The sequence below is a fragment of the Nanorana parkeri genome, unplaced genomic scaffold (assembly GCF_000935625.1).
Source record: "Nanorana parkeri isolate BGI_ZX_2015 unplaced genomic scaffold, ASM93562v1 scaffold39, whole genome shotgun sequence".
NCBI lineage: Eukaryota > Metazoa > Chordata > Amphibia > Anura > Dicroglossidae > Nanorana > Nanorana parkeri.
This window is the reverse complement of record NW_017306307.1, coordinates 276,521-299,983: the sequence shown is the minus strand read 5'-3', so window position 1 is coordinate 299,983 and position 23,463 is coordinate 276,521. Positions and strand designations below refer to the sequence as shown.

At 41.7% G+C, this 23,463-nt stretch overlaps 1 protein-coding gene across 2 annotated transcripts in view; it reads right to left on the bottom strand.

The window, feature by feature from the left end:
• The window catches only part of ZFPM2 (zinc finger protein, FOG family member 2), a 341,648-nt gene that overhangs the window by 252,629 nt on the left and 65,556 nt on the right, over positions 1-23,463 (bottom strand). For both annotated transcript variants that reach the window (XM_018570969.1, XM_018570976.1), the window contains exons 2-3: positions 20,723-20,881; positions 10,270-10,371 (exon numbers count right to left, since the gene is read on the bottom strand). In XM_018570969.1, the coding sequence (XP_018426471.1) occupies positions 10,270-10,371; positions 20,723-20,881 (261 nt within the window). The remainder of the gene's footprint in view (positions 1-10,269; positions 10,372-20,722; positions 20,882-23,463) is intronic.

Here is a 23,463-nt window from a genome sequence, read left to right as displayed (position 1 = left end):
GCATGCTGCAAGCTATCCATTGCTATTAAAACTTGTGTGCCTGGAGTTCAGCTGTAACTACACACTGCGCTCCATAATGAGAAATATGTCTTATTTTATCTTGAAAGATGTCCAGGGGAAACGGCTAAAATTATACATTTTCCACAGGAGTAAAAATGTATCTGGAGAAAACCTTTGTCTTGTGACCAACAATGACTCTTAGGAGGACCCGTGATAGATCTGTATTTCATTGCTGTGTCTATCTAGGGCAGAAATTACCACGGCTCAAAAAAGCATTCAAGCAAGTAGAGGCAAAACTGTCAGGGGGACATTCCAAGCTATATGCCTCTCCTGCTTATAAGATTAGATCTGCGTGGGATTTTTTTGTCAGTTTTAGAAAACTTGCTACCTGTGGCTTTGAAAAGGTAGGGCTTTCAAGAACGGAAGATAATACTCCTGCCTCTTACCAGCCCACCCACTAACCCTTTATACTCACCTCCCCTGCTGACCCTTACCTCCACGAGTCAAACCCTGTATGAACCTCCTGCCCTGTGGGGTTGTAGCTGACAGGTTATAATTGATTTACTAAAGTGAGTGGCCTCCATTGGCTCTGGAACCGCAGGAGAGCACAAGACAGGTGAGTATAAGTCAGCTGGATGGTGGGCTGGTAAAGCTGGCCATACATTGCTCAAATTTTGGCCAAGTCCAGTTGACCCGTCTGAAATTCAACTAGTCTCTGACCCCCTCAGGACCCCCCATTTTATATTCAACTTCTGTTCTCACTGTACTACAAGCAAAGAGTACCAAAGAGAAGGAACTACTCTTTCTCCAGCACCCAGACCCCCTGTGATGGAAAGCAGCTCTTGCTGTAGAATGGGTTTATGTCATGATTGCACATGGAATTGTGATTCTCAAAAATAAAATATAAGTTAGCCTAAAATAAGTTCCTTTTTTAGGGAAAAATAGAGGCATTCTGGAGACGGCAACCCGCAGATGCTGCAGTGCCGTCCGTCCGTTTTTTTACTACGGGCGGACGGCAAGAGGTTAATTGACATTACGTTCTGTACAAGTCATTTTTGTGCTGAGAGCTTCAGTTACACTTTAAGGCCATCTATAAAGTCCATGGATTTGGTATCCAAGTATTGTTTGTTTCCTCATGTTTGAGAATCAGCCATTTACATTGTTTATATCACATCTAAACAACCTTCCCATGTTAAATGCTATAATATCATTAGTGAAGTGTTGCTTAGAAAGGACTGTTGCCAGAGATCAGCTCATATTAGCAGTGTAGGCAGTTCCATGGTGTTGCATAGCTACATAGTTGTTGAAGTTGAATAAAGACACAGGCCCATGAAGTTCAACCCATGTGATGTGTTATGTGCTGTATCCACAAAACATACTGAGATAACAATAATATTTATCTATTTCAGGTATTTATATGGCGCCGGCAATTAGGCTCTGTTCACACCTGGGCGTATCGAATATGCGCGTTTGTCCGAGGGCTACTTGCCTGTATCCCAATGGAAACGCTCGACAAAAACGCTGCAAAGAAGCTCATGTACCTTTTCAGGCGTAGACTGTTTTGTAGCGTGTTCAGACGGGCTGAAATACGGCAAGGTGTGAACCATACCCATAGAAAACAATGGGATTTTCATGTTTGAGCGTTTTGTAGAGCGTTCGTAGAGCGTTGAACGCGCTACAAAACATACAGGTGTGAACCAGGCCTTAATGCAGCACTTCTAGTGCGCATTTACATCAGTCCCTGCCCTCAAGGAGCTTACATTCTAAAGTCCCTATCCCACATGCATACAAGGCCAATTTAGATGGGAATCAATTAACCTTTCAGCACGTCTTTAGAATGTGGAAAGAGTACCCAGAGGAAACCCACGCAAACACATGGAGAACATGCTAACTCCTTACAGATAGTGATCTGGCTGGGATTCGAACCAGAGACCCTTGCAAGGCAGTAGTGCTAAACGCTACACCACTGTTTTGCCCAGCAAACCTGTGTTTTGTCCATGTATGGCAAATCTAGAGGTTGTCTTTCATGCTTCTTTCTTATTAAGATATACCGTCCTTCACTTTCGCCACTCTGTTCAGCTTCCAAGACCAAAGAAAATACCCTATGATTCTAGGAATGAAGGAACATGCCTGATGCTGCTCGGAGATGAATTGAGGCCTGAACAAGGCCCTAGGCAACAAAGCAGCTTAGATGTCCCACATCCCTTTGATTGACATTGATTGCAGTAGGCACAGAGAATCCCTTTCACCACAATGTCTGATGAGACATGGCCCCATCAGACACCAACTACCTACAAGTGTATCCTCCCTTGTGAAGTAACAGTTAGGTGTACAGCTTTGACCAAATGCTTTACCCACCAGGTTTACTGCAACAGTATGAAGGTTGTAGCTGGGACCCACAGACATCCCCAAGCCCCAGGCTCGTGTCTCAGTTGTCTTTGGATGATCTGGCTTTGGTTTTATCCCTTCCTCTCATCAGCACGTGCTCGTCATTGGCCAAGTGCTGTCACATAAGGGTAGGGAGAACATCCTGGAGTGGCTCAGAGCTTACATGGGATTTCCTTTATTCACTCTCTGCAACTAAAAAAATTGGTAGAGGACCAAATGCGATGGCAAATATAGGTTTGCTATAAGGGCAGTTTTTCTTTTAAAAAAAATAGGCTGTCAGCACTGATAAATAACCTACCCCCAACAAGCACCCTACTGAAATGTGTCCAGTAATGTCATTACACTTCACTGGCAATGCCAAAGCCCCCGAGCTCATAGAGTCACAGAATCATGACAGCCAAGACTCCATCCCAGATTTCCTCAACTCATAAGGCCACAAAACAGCAGCAAAACGAAATTTAAATATTTAGCTCTTCCTTTCCAACTGGGTTCCATTCTACAATGATATTTAGCCTGACCTGTTCAGTGAAGTTCTGACTTCCGAGAGCACTGCTGAAAGGGAAAGAAAATATAGCCTTTCTTTAATGCCGGAGAATTAATTTTCCTCCTTCGCCTTTGGTCTGCGGCCGGGCTTATTCTTTTAACCTGCTGTGTGCCAGATCTTTCAAAAAAGCGGTCATGGTTACAGAGGGACCACAAAGCTCAAAGACATCCTCGCTCCAATGTTTCCGCTCTCTGCGACAGAGATTGGGAGCTTTATTCTAATAATCTGATCTCCACTTCACAACAGAAGATTTATTTAGACTGCCTCTTGTTTTATAAAGGGCTTGGAAGTCTGTAGTAATTTTTGACACTTTGTTATAATGTTTTTCTCTGACCACCCTCCCCAGCTTCATTTTCATACGGACACAAAGCACAGTGATGAAATGATGGTTCATTATAGTGCTACAGCGCTCTTATCTTCATCCGGCAAGAGTCATTTCCTTCTAAAGATTGAAATGCAAATGTGAAAATTAATGATAAGTGCATTATCTGATAGTGGAGATAATACTGATTCACTGTCAGGGTAACACACAGTCTTTCTATGATTTCTGCTTCTCATTCACAATATTCCTCTTACTGTCAAACTATCTCTACAGCTAACTATGTTTCAGGGTGCCTTTTTTTTTTTTTTTTTAATTTGCATCAAATGGCATTTCTGTAGATTGTCTATCTACCACATTTTCGCAATCAGAGAGGCAGGAAAAAAAAAAAATAGAACGCAGGACTGGTAATCTCCGTGTCCTTCGGAGGTTTATCTAAATGGAACTGTACTATTAGGAATAGGCTGAGACTGAGGAAACATTGAATATGTTGGTTAAATGCTTTGAAAGGCCAATCGCTAAGTAATTACTAGAAACTGAGCAATTTAACAACCATGGGTGGTAAACTTAGCAATACATTGACAGCTTTAATATGGTTTATTAAAAGATCAAACTGAAAACAGAAAAAAAGATGCATATTTGGTTGAAAGCCTTTTCTTTTTGCCACCAGGTACGATCAGAGCAATTCTGGTCCCATCTTCTTGATGTCTTGGATTGCTTTGTGATTTTGACAGAAAATAAAATCCCACATTTGATCGCTCACTGTCAATTAATGGTGTCATGCTTTCCCAGTGGACTTCAGGTTCCCATAGACAGCTAATGACTGTCTTTCAGTCAGGTCAGTGTCTCCATTAACAGCTTTGGATAGTCCAGGCTGACAGGTCTCCAGGCAGCTTAGAAAACCTTGCACGATCAACATTGTTTCCCCCAAAATAAGTCTGCACCTAGACTGTTTGCTGGGAATAAGCCTTGTCTCCCTCCTGCCAATGCTTACAGCAGAACCACAATAAAATATTACCTTAAAGCAATACTAAGGGGTGTAATTATAAATAATAAAGCAGTGAATTTTGAATTTACTGATCATGCACTGCAGGTGAATCTTCCTGGTGTATGTGTTTTTGTGATTGATTCAGTGAATGTTTGGTGAAAGTCATATTCACTGCTTAAATATTCCCTAACATTCATGCTGAACAACTTTGCATCACTTTCAATTTGCAGAGACTTACATTAAATTTGTATTGTGCCTACAGGGCAAAAAATGTGCAAAAGTCTGTTCAACGAAACACAGACAGGATTAAAACCTTGGTCAGGTTTTGCTGTATGTCTTCTCTGATACGTACCCATTCTTCTCATCCTGATTAGGGTTGAAAATAGGTTCAGATCAAACCCATTTTAAACAAGGAAGGAGCTCCTCTGAACATGGAAGGAAGCTCCTTCCACTGCTGCCCAATCAGCTGCGCTTGGGGAATTCCCGACTGCGCATAAGCAAGGGTCAAGGTGCAGTGATGTAATTTACCTTATATGGCCACATGGCTATATTTGATCAATGACATTGGCCTCGCCATGTGGCCAAATAAGGTGAATGACATCAGCACAAGCATCCCGCCCCTTTTTTTAATGTCCAGCTGTAAAGCAGGGAATGCCGTAGTCCACAGCTAACTGGGCAAGTGGCTTGGTCTGAACCTGAGCTTCTTCCTAGTCCTGATAACCTTTGTCATTTGATGGCAAGTTTTATGATTGTCACCGACACTGGAGAGGATAGCTTCCATTGGGTACACCTGTTCCAGGGTCAAAAGTCTAATTTTCCCTCACTTTGAGAAGATTCTTACTCATTACCTGTCATGTCTCTGAAAGAGGGTGTGAAGGGAAATCTCCCCAAAAGGAACCCAGAAAGTAATAAAAGCAATTAAAAGCCACTGGATACACTAGATATAATGTTACAAAATTGCCTAATTTAGTTGTAACCGTAAACAGGGTCAAACCTGTAAAAGAACCAGACACAGACAGCTGGGAGGTACAATGGGATCTGCTGATACGTGGACACCTGTATGTAATATAAACTGATGATGGAATCTCCGATGAGAAGCCAGAGATCAGAACATTTTTACACTGACAGAATTTTCTGTCCTCGGGAGAGAATCAAAAGAGCAATATGGCCAGGACAGCTGTCACCGCCCACCAATCCGGAAAACCTAAACTTATTATTAATCAGAGAAACATTCTGATAGGCATATAGAAAAACTCCTAAAATAATTATGAATAAATTGTGACTACTCAGACTCCGAGTGGAGTTATCAATACAAGTGATGCAAGACGTATCTACCTATAGCCTCTGGTCAGGTTAAAGCTGAGCTATATACAGGATGCTAGAAAGTTGAATGTGCATGAGGCTGTTTGAAGTAAATTGCGGGTGTACTTCTGTGCCCCGAATACACAGCTGCCCACACTAATAAATGGCTGTAGGTGGTTGTCTGCATAAACCTTCACATTGCTTCCAGGGGCGTATAACTTTATGCATGTGCAGGTTTATGGAAGTAGTGACACAAACCCACAATCAGCAGCCTACAGCCATTGATTACTATGGGTGGCAGCTGTGCATCCTGGGCGTGGAAACTTGCCAGCAATTTTTTTTCTTTTAAGGCCTCATGCATCTATGTGCACAAGGCCTAAGCTGCATTTCAGGCAACACCTAAAAGTCCATCATTGAGCTGCTAATGCTTACCTAGCAACACTACAGCTGTGCTAAAGGCAAAATAATTATATGCAATTTAATGTAATCTGAGTAACCGCTACAGTAAGAGATTGCACAGACCCACGAGCTCTCACATTATGGAGATAAGGTACCCTACCCAGAGTCCTGACCCTCACGGCACTGGGGTTCACCAGTTATAGTTGTTCCAGTGCAGCTGCATGCAGTACAGAGACATTTTTGAAGTAGTTCCAACAGATGTTGATATGTTTAATCCTTACTACTGTTCACATGCAATCGAGCTACATTTTTGGATCGCAGTCTGCGCACTGCTACTTGATCCATGTGTTGTTTCACTTTGGAGTTTACCTGCATTGTTACCATTTATTCTATCAATAAAAACTAACATGCTGAAAAAAAAAAAAAGAGATTGCACAGCTCCTCACATGCTCATTGTCAGGGTGCCTTTGAAAACCTATGCTGTGTGTTGGTTAAATGCTTTGAAAGGCCAATCGCTAAGTAATTACTAGAAACTGAGCAATTTAACAACCATGGGTGGTAAACTTAGCAATACATTGACAGCTTTAATATGGTTTATTAAAAGATCAAACTGAAAACAGAAAAAAAGATGCATATTTGGTTGAAAGCCTTTTCTTTTTGCCACCAGGTACGATCAGAGCAATTCTGGTCCCATCTTCTTGATGTCTTGGATTGCTTTGTGATTTTGACAGAAAATAAAATCCCACATTTGATCGCTCACTGTCAATTAATGGTGTCATGCTTTCCCAGTGGACTTCAGGTTCCCATAGACAGCTAATGACTGTCTTTCAGTCAGGTCAGTGTCTCCATTAACAGCTTTGGATAGTCCAGGCTGACAGGTCTCCAGGCAGCTTAGAAAACCTTGCACGATCAACATTGTTTCCCCCAAAATAAGTCTGCACCTAGACTGTTTGCTGGGAATAAGCCTTGTCTCCCTCCTGCCAATGCTTACAGCAGAACCACAATAAAATATTACCTTAAAGCAATACTAAGGGGTGTAATTATAAATAATAAAGCAGTGAATTTTGAATTTACTGATCATGCACTGCAGGTGAATCTTCCTGGTGTATGTGTTTTTGTGATTGATTCAGTGAATGTTTGGTGAAAGTCATATTCACTGCTTAAATATTCCCTAACATTCATGCTGAACAACTTTGCATCACTTTCAATTTGCAGAGACTTACATTAAATTTGTATTGTGCCTACAGGGCAAAAAATGTGCAAAAGTCTGTTCAACGAAACACAGACAGGATTAAAACCTTGGTCAGGTTTTGCTGTATGTCTTCTCTGATACGTACCCATTCTTCTCATCCTGATTAGGGTTGAAAATAGGTTCAGATCAAACCCATTTTAAACAAGGAAGGAGCTCCTCTGAACATGGAAGGAAGCTCCTTCCACTGCTGCCCAATCAGCTGCGCTTGGGGAATTCCCGACTGCGCATAAGCAAGGGTCAAGGTGCAGTGATGTAATTTACCTTATATGGCCACATGGCTATATTTGATCAATGACATTGGCCTCGCCATGTGGCCAAATAAGGTGAATGACATCAGCACAAGCATCCCGCCCCTTTTTTTAATGTCCAGCTGTAAAGCAGGGAATGCCGTAGTCCACAGCTAACTGGGCAAGTGGCTTGGTCTGAACCTGAGCTTCTTCCTAGTCCTGATAACCTTTGTCATTTGATGGCAAGTTTTATGATTGTCACCGACACTGGAGAGGATAGCTTCCATTGGGTACACCTGTTCCAGGGTCAAAAGTCTAATTTTCCCTCACTTTGAGAAGATTCTTACTCATTACCTGTCATGTCTCTGAAAGAGGGTGTGAAGGGAAATCTCCCCAAAAGGAACCCAGAAAGTAATAAAAGCAATTAAAAGCCACTGGATACACTAGATATAATGTTACAAAATTGCCTAATTTAGTTGTAACCGTAAACAGGGTCAAACCTGTAAAAGAACCAGACACAGACAGCTGGGAGGTACAATGGGATCTGCTGATACGTGGACACCTGTATGTAATATAAACTGATGATGGAATCTCCGATGAGAAGCCAGAGATCAGAACATTTTTACACTGACAGAATTTTCTGTCCTCGGGAGAGAATCAAAAGAGCAATATGGCCAGGACAGCTGTCACCGCCCACCAATCCGGAAAACCTAAACTTATTATTAATCAGAGAAACATTCTGATAGGCATATAGAAAAACTCCTAAAATAATTATGAATAAATTGTGACTACTCAGACTCCGAGTGGAGTTATCAATACAAGTGATGCAAGACGTATCTACCTATAGCCTCTGGTCAGGTTAAAGCTGAGCTATATACAGGATGCTAGAAAGTTGAATGTGCATGAGGCTGTTTGAAGTAAATTGCGGGTGTACTTCTGTGCCCCGAATACACAGCTGCCCACACTAATAAATGGCTGTAGGTGGTTGTCTGCATAAACCTTCACATTGCTTCCAGGGGCGTATAACTTTATGCATGTGCAGGTTTATGGAAGTAGTGACACAAACCCACAATCAGCAGCCTACAGCCATTGATTACTATGGGTGGCAGCTGTGCATCCTGGGCGTGGAAACTTGCCAGCAATTTTTTTTCTTTTAAGGCCTCATGCATCTATGTGCACAAGGCCTAAGCTGCATTTCAGGCAACACCTAAAAGTCCATCATTGAGCTGCTAATGCTTACCTAGCAACACTACAGCTGTGCTAAAGGCAAAATAATTATATGCAATTTAATGTAATCTGAGTAACCGCTACAGTAAGAGATTGCACAGACCCACGAGCTCTCACATTATGGAGATAAGGTACCCTACCCAGAGTCCTGACCCTCACGGCACTGGGGTTCACCAGTTATAGTTGTTCCAGTGCAGCTGCATGCAGTACAGAGACATTTTTGAAGTAGTTCCAACAGATGTTGATATGTTTAATCCTTACTACTGTTCACATGCAATCGAGCTACATTTTTGGATCGCAGTCTGCGCACTGCTACTTGATCCATGTGTTGTTTCACTTTGGAGTTTACCTGCATTGTTACCATTTATTCTATCAATAAAAACTAACATGCTGAAAAAAAAAAAAAGAGATTGCACAGCTCCTCACATGCTCATTGTCAGGGTGCCTTTGAAAACCTATGCTGTGAAACGTCTCGTGTTTGCTTGCAGTATCACCAATGCTGCCATTGAGGTTAACATTGGTGGTCTTGGGCCCACTCACACAGGGTGTGGCAATGTGCGCATTTGTACGCATTACAGTAAAGCATGGCAATACACCGGCTCTAGATGGGGTGAGTTGTGCTGCCATTAATTGTGAAAGGCACCCCACCGCATTGTATAGTGGAGCCCAAAGAACAACACAATGCAGTGCATCACAACTAATATATTGTGCATTGCTACAAAATAGTCATGGCCAATGCACAATAACAAATGCCTTAATGTGCTTTAACACAACGCAACAGAATGCCTAGGGTGCGACTCAGTCTTTTGAGAAACTTCTTGCTATTGATACTGATACATCAAGATTTGTACATTGGAGAGACAGTAAGGAACCTACAGTGGGTGTTTTTGTGAATTCCTCTCCTGGATTATGAAATGGTAAGCAAAAGGAGTTCCCAGATCATGAAATTGCCAAGAAAAGAGTGACAATATTGGCGGTGACAATACAGCAATGCCTGGTTAAATAAAGGAAATTGTGAGTGGATAGGCTGATTTTTCTTTACGGATCGTGAGTCACATCATGTGATATTCTGCAGGCAGAGATGGGATAATCTTTATTCATGAGTCCCGGTGACCCATTCAGAACCTAAGACAGCGATGAAGAGCACACTATAGGGGGCCTAGCCTGTTACATTTTTTATAAAAAATATCCTTTTTAATATTCAACAGTTTGGATCCAGCCAGAGCTAAGCATAAACTATAGGTGCAGTGAACTTCGGCACACACAACAAGTATGCCAGTCTTTAAAACTATTCTTCTGAAGTTAAAAACTAACTTTGCATAGAGTAGGTAGGGGTTACGACTTCTTTGACGTTTTATATGCTGCCTGTGTATGCATTCAGGAGATTTACTCTTACTGTTCTGACACTGCCAACTGTACAGAAAGTGAGAATAAATCCCCAACTGCACAAACAGTAGTAAAATGATAAGAAAAGCTGTAACCCTTGCCCACTTTACCCACAACTAAAAAAACAAACAAAAAACATTGGCTGGAATAGCGCTTTCAAGTCCATTTTTGTACCTGTAACCAATAAATATGCAAATTGTGTGCACATTTTAGGAATGCATGTTTGTTTTCACTTACCTGGCCCATCCCAGTCATCAGCCACTATCCCGGTTTGCGTTGTTGCCTCTGCCTGTGTCTCGCCATCTGATTCTCCTGTTCCATGACTGCCCTCTTCATCTCCTGAATTCAAGACAATGAGGCAATATTGCATTAAAAAGAGTCTACAATTAATCTACACTCAGAAGAACATCAACAATACACAGCAGCTTATAGTGCTCGTAAACACCCGCTGGTGTGTGTTGTGTTGCATTGATATAACGCAAGGCACTGCTTGCCTTTACCTTATTTGTTTTTAACCTCACAAAATTACACTTCAGTTAAGTTTATGCAATGCAATACTCTATTGCACACGACTGCATTTTTATGCAAAACACTGCAACCCCTCTCAAGGCTGCTAGACCGGTCTCTGCAGCCCCCTCTCTCTCTTCGCTGCGGCAGTCTAAGAACCTGTGAGTCATCACATCCAATACAGTGCATAGGACGTGAGGATGCCAAGGGACATTCTATTGCTGGAGTGGAGAGGGAGAGAGGCTGCAGAGACCGATCTAGCAGAGAGCTGGGTCTGAGGATCAGGCGATCGTTTCTATTATTTTAGACCCTAGACAAAAATAAACACTTAACCCTTGAAATGCGCAGGTAGCCCCATTGCAAGGGTTAAGTTTTCTACTGCCCAGAATTCTTTAAAAAATACAGTCATACTTCCCAACTTTCGGAAATAAGAAAAAGGGACACCTTCCAGTACAATGTATTTAGGCAATGGACACACCTCTCCCACATCCCCAATTATACGAACAATTAAAAATTCATATGCCAGAAATGATTGGTTTAACCCAGAATCTTTTTTCAACTATTAATTTTCCCTTATAATGGCTTTTCCAAATAGTTAACAATATAGTTAGGAGATAAGATTAAGGTATCAGTGCAGGATAACAGACTTGGTAGTTAAATAGAACCTTTTCAGAGATATCTCTACACAGGACCAAAAAGGGGGAAAACAGAGGAGGAAAGAGGGACAGGGGGATTTGGTTCCAAATAAGGGACAATCTCTTCAAATGAGGGGCAGTTGGGAGGTATGTACAGTGGATTCCTCATTTCACCCCCTACCTTCTGTCTGGACAGTGAAAGAGCAGTGGCAGAATGATGAGGTCATCTCTTTGCTCATACTGCTCTCTCCTCAGTATGTTTCTTGTCAACACATTGCATGCATGCGGCATACCTGATTGTTTCCTTAGTCCTGCTCCTTCCTCTTCCTGTCTATGTGCTGCCGGATTGGCGTATTAAAGAGGCTTAAACCACATCAAATTCAGATATTTGCACTAGTTGCATTAAAAAATACATTTAATGATTTATAAATGAAGACAAAGCTCTATTCATTGGTGTCTCTGGTCTCAATTCACAAAGCTTTAGAACAGGGATTAGCCAAACTACGGCCCTCCAGCTGTGGTGGAACTACAAATCCCATGAGGCATTGCAAGATTCTCACAGCCACATGCATGACTCCCAGAGAGAGATGCATCATGGGATTTGTAGTTTGGAGTGGAGAGGGAGAGAGGCTGCAGAGACCGATCTAGCAGAGAGCTGGGTCTGAGGATCAGGCGATCGTTTCTATTATTTTAGACCCTAGACAAAAATAAACACTTAACCCTTGAAATGCGCAGGTAGCCCCATTGCAAGGGTTAAGTTTTCTACTGCCCAGAATTCTTTAAAAAATACAGTCATACTTCCCAACTTTCGGAAATAAGAAAAAGGGACACCTTCCAGTACAATGTATTTAGGCAATGGACACACCTCTCCCACATCCCCAATTATACGAACAATTAAAAATTCATATGCCAGAAATGATTGGTTTAACCCAGAATCTTTTTTCAACTATTAATTTTCCCTTATAATGGCTTTTCCAAATAGTTAACAATATAGTTAGGAGATAAGATTAAGGTATCAGTGCAGGATAACAGACTTGGTAGTTAAATAGAACCTTTTCAGAGATATCTCTACACAGGACCAAAAAGGGGGAAAACAGAGGAGGAAAGAGGGACAGGGGGATTTGGTTCCAAATAAGGGACAATCTCTTCAAATGAGGGGCAGTTGGGAGGTATGTACAGTGGATTCCTCATTTCACCCCCTACCTTCTGTCTGGACAGTGAAAGAGCAGTGGCAGAATGATGAGGTCATCTCTTTGCTCATACTGCTCTCTCCTCAGTATGTTTCTTGTCAACACATTGCATGCATGCGGCATACCTGATTGTTTCCTTAGTCCTGCTCCTTCCTCTTCCTGTCTATGTGCTGCCGGATTGGCGTATTAAAGAGGCTTAAACCACATCAAATTCAGATATTTGCACTAGTTGCATTAAAAAATACATTTAATGATTTATAAATGAAGACAAAGCTCTATTCATTGGTGTCTCTGGTCTCAATTCACAAAGCTTTAGAACAGGGATTAGCCAAACTACGGCCCTCCAGCTGTGGTGGAACTACAAATCCCATGAGGCATTGCAAGATTCTCACAGCCACATGCATGACTCCCAGAGAGAGATGCATCATGGGATTTGTAGTTTCACCACAGCTGGAGGGCCGGAGTTTGGCTACCCCTGCAAGTTTAGAACAAGGATATGGATCTTTATTTTAGCCATGTGACTGTAATTTTCAAATCCCATTGGACTCAACTGAAAATAACTGTCACTTTTTCTTTGTGAATTGAGTCTTTTATCTCTTTTATATCTGCCTGGAGTTTAGATTTAATAACACAACCATACACAGAAATTAAATCATAGATTTGTGAGCTTGGAAATGTAATGCAGTAATATAAACAGCCCAATGACACTGCCATAGGTACCATGGGGAAAGAGAAGAAAATATTTATGATTACTGCATCTAAAAGGGTCTTCTGGATTCTCACACACTATAATTTTATCACAAATATTTGCCAAATCATTGTGAACCTGGGTGCCAAAATCACAGGGTGTGGTAACTTATTCAGGAAGTCTGTTGAGTGAAGGCGGCCTCTCCCCATTATATCTTCAGAACATTCTGATAAACTCTAATTTTTTGCAATTATGTTTATTGATGATGCTAAAAACTGCAGACATTCTGCTTAATATAGCAAAATATCTTGGCTTAAAATCAGACCTTTCATAAAATAGAGTGGTAAACTGAAATATCGATGACAAAATGTGTTTATTGGGAAAATAATATATTCCCTTCCAGCTAAACTCTATACAGTACATAGTAAGGATTTTAGCAACTTTTATTGGAGAGTCTTACCCAGGGCCGGATTTCCCACAAGGCCAAACGAGGCCCGGCCTCGGGGCAGCAGGGAGCAGAGGGGCAGCAGGGGTGGGGCATTCCTATCTCCCGACGCTCGGGACATGCAGTTCTGGGCGCCGGGCAGGTAGTTGTTTTCTACATTTAGCCCGGCTACTGATAAAAGGTCAACAGGAAAAAAAAAAACCAACAATACTTTTTGAGGGTTCTCTGAGCTCCCCCTTCATCAGGGCTTATGAAATTAGAAATTACAATATTAACCAGTGTCATTGAATGGATGTGCTCACTGTTCTATGATTGGCGCACCTTCCATATTCGGCAACATTTAAAAAGCATTAGGGGTGAAGAAAAATGTATGTATGGATGTGATCAATAAAATGGGTGTTGCAAAATATTACCAAGCACAATAACCTACTGTGCAATAATAACCCCCAGCACAATATCCTACAGTGCAATAATAAACTCCGTCACAATAACCCCCAGCACAATATCCTACAGTACAATAATAAACTCCATCACAATATCCCCAGCACAATAACCCTAGTGTAGAACCCCCAGCACAATATCTTACATTGCAATAATAACCTTCAGCAATATAATAACCCCCAGCACAATAATAACCTCCAGCACAATAACTTACAGCACAATAATCCCTTGCACAATAACCCTGATCACAATAATAACCTCTAGCTCACTAACCTACACTTCAATAATAAGCCCCAGTACAATAATAACCCCAACACAATAACCTACAGTATAAAAATACCCCCAACACAATACCCCTTAGCACAATGACCTACAGAACAATAATAACCTCATCAAAAAAAAAACCACAGCACAATAACCCCCAGCACAGTAATAAACCCCAACACAGTAAAAAAAAAAACCCAGCACAATACCCCCGTAGCACCGTAATAAACCCCAGCCCCGTAATAACTCTAACACAATTACTAACAAACATCTAATGATCTTTAGCTCCTGGGCACCTATAACATGAACAGAATCCTGAAAACATAAACTAAGCACCAGGTTGTCTGCTTTTCCCTATCAGCATATATAATAGCTTCAATGCACCTAAACAGCCCCTAGCATCTTCAGAAGGAGGCCCGCGATGGCAGCCCCCAGATTTCCCTCACAACCGCTCTCTTTAAGCGGACAAGGCAGCAGCTATGGAGTCCTCCACCACAGGAAGCTGCCAAATCATTAGGGTAACATCCATATAGATTATTTTACTGCTCAGTATCATCCTTTGTATAAACGTCTGGAAACATGTCTTTCTTTAATGTTTAAACTCCTTCATTATTTTTGTGATCTTATTTTTTTTTTTAAATCAGGTGTTTGCTTCTTCCCCGTCCACCTGCTGGATTGCCCCGCTTAAATTTATGTTCCAACCCAACCCAACTCTAATATATTTGTTGTGCTGCCAGCTTTCACCCATCTCCAGCGTAATGATTTCTTTGTTTTAGAAAGTGCCGGAAAGGGGTTAGCAGAGGTGGGCAAACTTCAGCCCTCCAGCTGTGGTGAAACTACAAATTCCATCATGCATCTGCCTCTGGGAGTCATGCCTGTGGCTGTGATAATCTTGCAATGCCTCCTGGGGTTTGTAGTTCCACAATAGGTGCATGGCCGTAGTTTGCCCACCCCTGCATTAGAGTCTCGGTCAGGTTTCTATGGCTGTTTGTGTCTCTGTTGGGGAGATTTCCCTTCATTTGCTGCCAGGAAAGGACAGGATAGGAGATGTTTCCAGAGACAAAACCACATTCCTAATAGAGTGAGAAAGGGTTAGAGCTTCTGACAACATTCCTCTTCAGGTGACAACCATTTCTCTCATTTCTTCTAAGGGTGTCACGGGCACAGGAGCAATATCAAATCTCACCAAAGAGGTTAGGAGTTAAAACCTGATGGAATTCTAACTCTTCTACATTCTGTTCAAAACCAATAAATCATGTTTCGCTGGAATTGGGCTTTAACGTCTCCATTTCAATACCAGCCCCTTGCTTTGCCCTGAATGATCTAAGCGCTGAATTGCTTTGAACCTTTTGCAATCTGAATACAGAGCATGTCAGTTAATTCAGAGGATAGGTCTGCATATTGGACCAAGAAAATGACAAAGCCGGGCAGAGGAGATAATGTCCAGCCGGCAGGACGGGTCCACCAGCCATTCGCTCAGGGGCTGTTCAATCAGCTCTATCAGTGATCTATCAGTGTCCTAATTCTAGACATAACCAGGAGTCAAAGACTCAGGTCAATAAGCTTATAGGCGATTTGCACAAACATCTCCCGCAGCAAGGTAAACTGCAATGTCAAATCGTTTTTTCTCCTAAGTACGCCCCTTTATTTATTTATTTGAACTCCTAAAGCAGCCTTACTAATAGCATTAACTTAGGAAAAAAATGGCTCGGCGTTCGCTAATGTCATGCTTAAGTATGCTGTAAAGAAGTCCACTAAACGGCCGACAAAGCGTCATATCCTATTTAGAACTGCAATATAAAAATATTGTAATATGTAAAAGAAAAAAATATGTGGGGTTCTCATGCCTCTAAGGGCCCGTTCACACTAGCCCGTCCACTATAACTTTGCATTTTAGCAGGCGGGCTATTGCATCATGGTAGCTCCGGCATCATACGTTGTATCGCACACTGGGGGGAGAATTCATAAAAACTGCTCATAACAACCAATCAGCTTCTCTTTTTCATTTTCAAAGGTTAACTGAACAAATTAAAGAGAGGCTGATTGGTCGCCATGGGCAACTGCTGCAGTTTCTGTCTGCTCCAGTTTTTATGAATTCCCCCATATGTCAGAGCTGTCACTGTTTAAATTTTTTTAACTTTATCGGTAGTGTACAATGTGCACACACCATTCAGATTCCCAAACAGCAGCATGGTGCGCTGCACTGCCGTGTGGTGGCATGCTGCATTTTTTGCAGCACATCAGGAAGTTGTTGAACGGGATGGGCAGCAGTCACTACATATGAGGGATTTTTTTCAACTGATCTTATATTATATATTATAAGGCAACCGATACACGGAGTTATAACCCAAGCCCTAAGGTGAAGAATGAGTCCCAGAAGCAGATGCATGATGGGATTTGTTGTTTCACCATAGCTGTAGGGTCAGAGTTTTACCTACCCCGCGCTATGCAACAAGTCCTTCTATTACTCAGCACACACCAAGGCAGCACGTTAGTATCATAGGACACTGATTAAGTCTCACAGGTCTTTTTCTTGTGTCGGGACTGTATTGGGCAACGCTACTACGGGTGAACACGTCCTGAAATCACACATAAGCTTAAAAATACCCACCAGAAGTTGGAGGGAAACGCGTACCTAGCAACTGTATTCTTGTGTGGACAGAAGAGCTTTAAGTTGATGGAACTGAAAGACCGTCAAGGGAAATGTAAGACACAAGTGCACGCCGGCTTATGAGATGGCTCACGTCCAACTCACCTCTGGCTCCATTCTTATCATGAGATCCTCCAGTGGTCAGGACAGTAATACAGATTTCCAAATGATTCCTCTTTCACTTATCTGCCTTAATACAGGATCCACATTTGTGAGTGCGTCTGGTTTTAGTCAACTTTTCTAATAAATAAGGACTACTACACTATGCCGTTGTGCTCTCTTATGCTCTTAGTTTCGCAGTGCGCCGCCTGTCACAGCTGGGTTGTGGTGTGAACAGGGCACATAGAAAACAATCGTTTGCTATGTGTCCAAGCGGTGACCAGCATTGATTCAGTGTGATACAACTCAGGTCACCCCTGCATGTGTGAAAAGGGCCAGTAGCAGTAGCACATGGACAAGATCACATTTTTGAGACACTTCAGCAGTACCATGCTACTTTGTAAGGATAACCCTGCAGCTTCCAAAGGTTTTTTTCCCATTTGTTTTAACGTATGTGTGATTTCAGGGCTCGTTCACTCCAGTAGTGTTGGCCAATGGAGTCCCGACACAAGAAAAAGTCCTATGGGGCGCGGGTTGATACCAAAGCACTGCTTTGGTGTGCGCTGAAGAGCATTGTTGCATAACATATTACTGCATGCTGTAAAGCAGGGCTAGGCAAACTCCGGCTCTCCAGCTGTGGTAAAACTACAAATCCCAGAATGCATTTGCCTCTGGGGGTCTTGCAATGCCTAATGGGGTTTGTAGTTGCACCACAGCTGGAGGGTCAGAGCTTGCCCACCACCCCTGCTGTAAAGCTTTGCAATGCGCTGAAGTGCATAAGAATCACATACAAGTGATACAAAAAAAGCTAAAAGAGCAAACACTGTAATGTGTTTTAACAACGCATTACAACGCATGACATCATAGGTTCACAACATACACCAGCATGCCTGCGTAATGTGCATATTAAGACGCCCTCAGCGTTATCAGTTCGGCTGTAGTATTTCTCGGTGTTAGCTCCATTCTATTTCTACTCTGATGTGTGTATTAACCCCTTCATCTCCCTTATCCTGCATGTCTGTACATTAACCCCTTCATCTCCAACCCCCTACTGCATGTGACCTGTACATTAACCCCTTCAACTCCGTCTCCCTCCATGTGTGACCTGTACCATTACCAAGCTCCATGTGTTCATCCCCCTCAATACCAGCATGTTTCTGCATTCCAAAACATTGCAAAAAAAATCAGATCACTCTGGAGTGTCTACTTTCCAAAAAAGGGTAGTTTTGGGAGTTTTCATGCTGTCCTTACATTTTTATTTTTATACGTTTTATTAAACAAAGTATGATTTGGTTTGTTATTTGGATTTCGTATCTGTCCAAATTTTCATTTCTGAGCGATCTACAAAAATGACCATTCTTGTAATGCAACACCCAACAGCCATCAACACCCAACAGCCCCCCCAAAAAATATCTGATTGGCCAGAGAACTGTCACATGTGCGATTTAGTTTCAGATCCAAATTTTCGTTAAACAAGCATTCCACTTTCAACTAAATTTACATGTCTAGCCTTCATGGGCAGGTGTGAGTCTTTTTGCATACAGACCTCCCTAGGTAACACTTGCATGTGATGTTGAGCTTCCACGATTGAAAGGCATTAAATCACATGAATGAAAGAGGTAGGCTAGGGACAGTCAGGCTGAGGGAGGAAAGAGCCAAATGATGTGGGACATCCATCAGCCAGGAAATCAAACTGGCTCTATCTGACTTGTTGTAGTTTCTAATGCACACTGTGCAAAGCTCACATTGTGCAGTGAAATCAGAGTAGGCAATCTTAATGCAGGAGAGGAGCCGCTACAACTGTGTAAGACTGAAGGTAAGGCCGGAGTTCACCCTAATGACTATGACAGGTGGGCGGAGCTGAGGACTTGCCACCAGTGTCTCTGATGAGTTAATCAGCCCCCCAGCATCCAACTAAAACAGAAACATCGGTTTTACCAGGATTGAGCCTTCAAAGGCTCCATATCCCCATCATTTCCTTCCGATGATATACATTTAGACCTGGATTGTATTTTTTACCAATTTACTTTGCATAGAACCTGTTTAATGTCGTGTTTATTGGATGATTAAACATTTCTACAATGCTGTGACAATGGTAATAATGAGAAGAGCCGAGGTCTCTTCTGTAGCAACTTTATTCTGGCTTTACCACTAACAATACTGTGCTGTCCGGATGTATAGATGTATAGGTTGCCGGCAGCAGGGTAACAGACACAACTCTTCAGATTATTGCACTAAATAGGCATAACAAAGATCTCTGGGAGACCTGCAATCATTAAACGAGATAACATTTAAGATTTCGTATAAATAGATTTATCTATTGCTGTAAACAAGCTCTGCTCTGCCTGCTCAGCCTAAAATCCCCTAAGACATATTTATGTTGTGATTACAGAAGCAGATGAGTTAAAGGAATATTCCACATTTTATTAAAAAGAGATCTATAGTAGACATGTGCACAACAAAAAAAAATATTTTCTGAGAGGAAACAAATGAACAACGTTTTCATTCGTTTTTTCAAAGGAAACAATTTTCTATGTTGTTTTTGATTCGGAGGCAATGAGCCTCCGAATCCGAAACTGCACACTGAAACCGCAGAATGAGCGGCAGCCATATCAGCTGCCATTTTGGAGTAGATCTTGGTATACACCAAAATGGCGGCGCCCGCATGTTCGAGCGCCGCCATCTTAGTATATACCTAGATCTCTTTTTCAAAATGGCAGCTGATATGGCCGCCGCTCGTTCAGCGTGTGACGTCACCGTCATCTGACGTCACACACTCCGCCTCCGAAATGGCGGCGGGCATGCGCAGAACACGCCGGCGGACAATATCGACAGCTGATACTGCCTCTCTAGAGCCAGAGCCAGCTGTGCTCCCCTCTCCATCTATCCCCCCCAATGAGCAATGGAGGAACAGAAAGGGGGAGGGGGGAATCCCTGCATGGAGTGGTGACTGACAGTCACTGCTCTCTGCAGAGAGAAGCTGTGAGCTCAGTGATCAGTGGTTTGTGATCTCGAGCTATAGAGCTGAGGCGTGACAGCTGTAGTGTCACACACTAGCTCAAACTATTGGGAAGACTACATTTTACTCTCCCAATACTTCTCCTTTAAAAAAATGTAATAAATGCAAACTTCCTCATAATGTGCATTACATTTTTTTGGTATTGGAGCCAATAAAGCATTACAACTACAATTAGTAGCTCACGGGTGCAATACCTTGGCTCCTGCAGATCCTCCCTCAGTACCGAAGTGTGGATATTCAGTAACATGGACAATGAACAGACTAGGGGAGCAGCACAAGGAGCCAACTGCATGTGTTGCAGTGCAAGGGGCATGCTGATATAAAGAGAGAGCAGAGTGACAGAAAGATGAGCTTATTAGTCTGCTGCTTCTTCTTTCACTGTACAGTCAAGGGCTGGGGAAGGGACACGATCTCTAAGGGTTACTGAACTGTATCAGTGCAAAATCAGGTCTCCTGCCCAGCCAGAAAGGACTGTTCTGTGTGGCAGAGCTGTGTAAATCTCAGGACTGGATTGACAACAATAAAAATGCTTTGGCAATTCAAAAGGATCCCTTATATGTGTTTGATTTGTATATTTAGTTAGCTGGAGTTTGGCTTTAACGAGACCCCATCAATCTCTAAACATATCAGGTCCATGCCATAGAAGAGGTAGTATTCCTACCTCTCCATTGGCCTGTGACATGTGATAGAGGTTGTATCCAAAACTGAAACTGAAAACTGGCATAAGATGTGTCACAAGGCTGGACAATTACCTTTATTGCAGAAATATTCCACATGTTCACAGGACATATTCTCCGGCTCAAACTCCGAAGTGAAACTTTCTTCTAGAGTAAAATCTTCTTTAGAGACAATGTCATTCTCCTCGGACAAACAGTCTTCCTCGTCATCCTCTATGGCATCCTCCAGTGGACCTAAAAACAAAGTTCATATAGCTAAGTTCAGAGCAAGACTGGTACTTTTTTCAAAAATGTTTCCAGTTTTATGGACAACAAACCTCAAATACAATACAACAAACTGTGAATACAATATAACAAGCCTCAAATTCAATACAACAAGAATCAAACACAACATATCAAGCCTCAAATACAATACAACAAACTGTGAATACAATATAACAAGCCTCAAATTCAATACAACAAACCTCAAGTACAGTACAACAAACCTCAAATACAATACAACAAGCCTCAAATACAATACAACAAGCCTCAAATACAGTACAACAAACCTCAAATACAATACAACAAACCTCAAATACAATACAACAAGCCTCAAACACAACATATCAAGCATCAAATGCATTATAACAAGCCTCAAATACAATACAACAAGCCTCAAATACAATACAACAAGCCTCAAATACAGTACAACAAACCTCAAATACAATACAACAAACCTCAAATACAATACAACAAGCCTCAAACACAACATATCAAGCATCAAATACATTATAACAAACCTCAAATACAATACAACAAACTGCAAATACAACATAACAAACCTTAAATACAATATAACAAACTCCATATACAGTATTTTTATAGTAAGGCACACTATAGAGAGTTAAGGAGGCAGCCAGATAGTATGATTACAGTGACGTCATTGTAAGTCTTGCTCCTTCCATCTAAAACAGGTCAGTATTAAAGCCCAATTCAATTCTCACACCTTTACAGTCCTGTACCCCATGTTACGATTTATAACTGATTTCTGCTTAGAAATGCCTTAAAATACCTTTTTTTTCTCTGAGTGAAAATAAAATGATGCTTCTGGCTCTCCCACTGCAGTGTTCTGTGCTGGTAGAGGTGGGTAACAGTCACTCCCCTTATCACATGTGTTATCACATAGACTTGTATTGGAGAGAAAAAGAGGGGGTGTGTCTGGGCATGTCCGCTACTAAGTGCTGATTACAGAGGAACTAAGTAAGAGGAACGGAGTCTAACTCTGGCGTTTATTGGACTATGCAGTTATATCCAGACTTCCTGCACAACTTCTCTAACAAGAAAATTAAAGCATGGCTATGGAAAATGTAGGTTGTTAGTCTATCTCACAACCTACTTCCACTGTAACAACTTTATTCCACTGTAATTGAGGTTTAAAGTGTGCTGAATCTAATATGGAGACCAAGGAGACTCTCTCAGCACAAATACATTTTACATACAGGGAAGGGAATTTATCAAAACTGAAGCAGACAAAATATGGAGCAGCTGTCCACGGCAACCAATCAGCGTCCCTCTTTCATTTTCAAATCTCAACTGAACAAACTGAAGAGAGAAGCTAATTGGTTGTCGTGCACAGCTGCTCCATATTTTGCCTGCTCCAGTTTTGATAAATTCCCCCCAGTATGTTTTATGATCATCTAGGCCACCTATAGGCCACCTAGACCATCTATAATGATCATTGTCTTGTCTTTGCAATCTGTTTTGGACACATTGTGGCATCTACAGAGACCTTCTGACCATCCATTGTCAGGAGAACAAAAAAACAGTAGATTCTAAATTCTTAATTCTAAATTTTAGTAATTCTAAATGGATCTTCCTTAAAATGATGACTTGTTTCCCTGAGATAAGACCAGCATCAAGCATGTCTTTTTAACACATATGCACGTTCAGCCACAATGTCCATGCATGTTTTGATAAAGATTGATCTTAAGAAAGATCTTTCAGCATTCTGATCTTCTAACGCCTATATTTTGTCTACGGCTAACTACTGAGAGGCCATACACAGCCCTATTACAGCCAGCTCTCAATTTCCAGCATCGCTTGCTATAATCAGAGATTCTGTGACCTCCCAGAGGAAGATAATGAGGTCCTCCAGCAGCTGGAGAGGCTTGTTATCGCATTGGGTGATTGGAACTAATTAAAAGGGAAAAAAGGTATAGCTGTATAGATGGGTTGGGGGCAATACATGGCAGTGGCTGGAAAAATAGGACACCAAACGTACACATCGTTCAAAGATAGAAGATTGCTGAGAGGGGCTCTTTAAATGCAGAACAGAGAACACAAAGAATCAGAATAAAACAGAAAAATTAGAAAAGATAAATTTGTCGCTCTCTGCTTTAAAAAAGTTTTTTTTTTTTTTTAACTAAAACAGAAACCAACATTTTTAATACCTACAAACAGAAAATATAATAGGCAATTTATCTTTTTATTTATTTCAGGTATTTACAGTATATAGTACCGATAATTTACGCAAAGCTGTACATATTGCACCCTCACATCAGTCCCTGCCCTCAAAGAGCTTACAGTCTAAGGTCTCAATCTCACATGCATACCGAGCCAATTTACTTTCCAGCATGTCTTTGGAGTGTGGGAAGAAACCCATGCAAGCACAGGCAGAACAGACAAACTCCTTGCAAATAGTGTCCTGACCGGGATTCAAACCAGGGACCCTCCAGTGCGGCAAGGCAGAAGTGCCAACCACTAAGCCACAGTGCCTTATTTTACTTTACTTTTTTACTTTATTATTATTATTATATTCATATAGCACCAACAGTTTT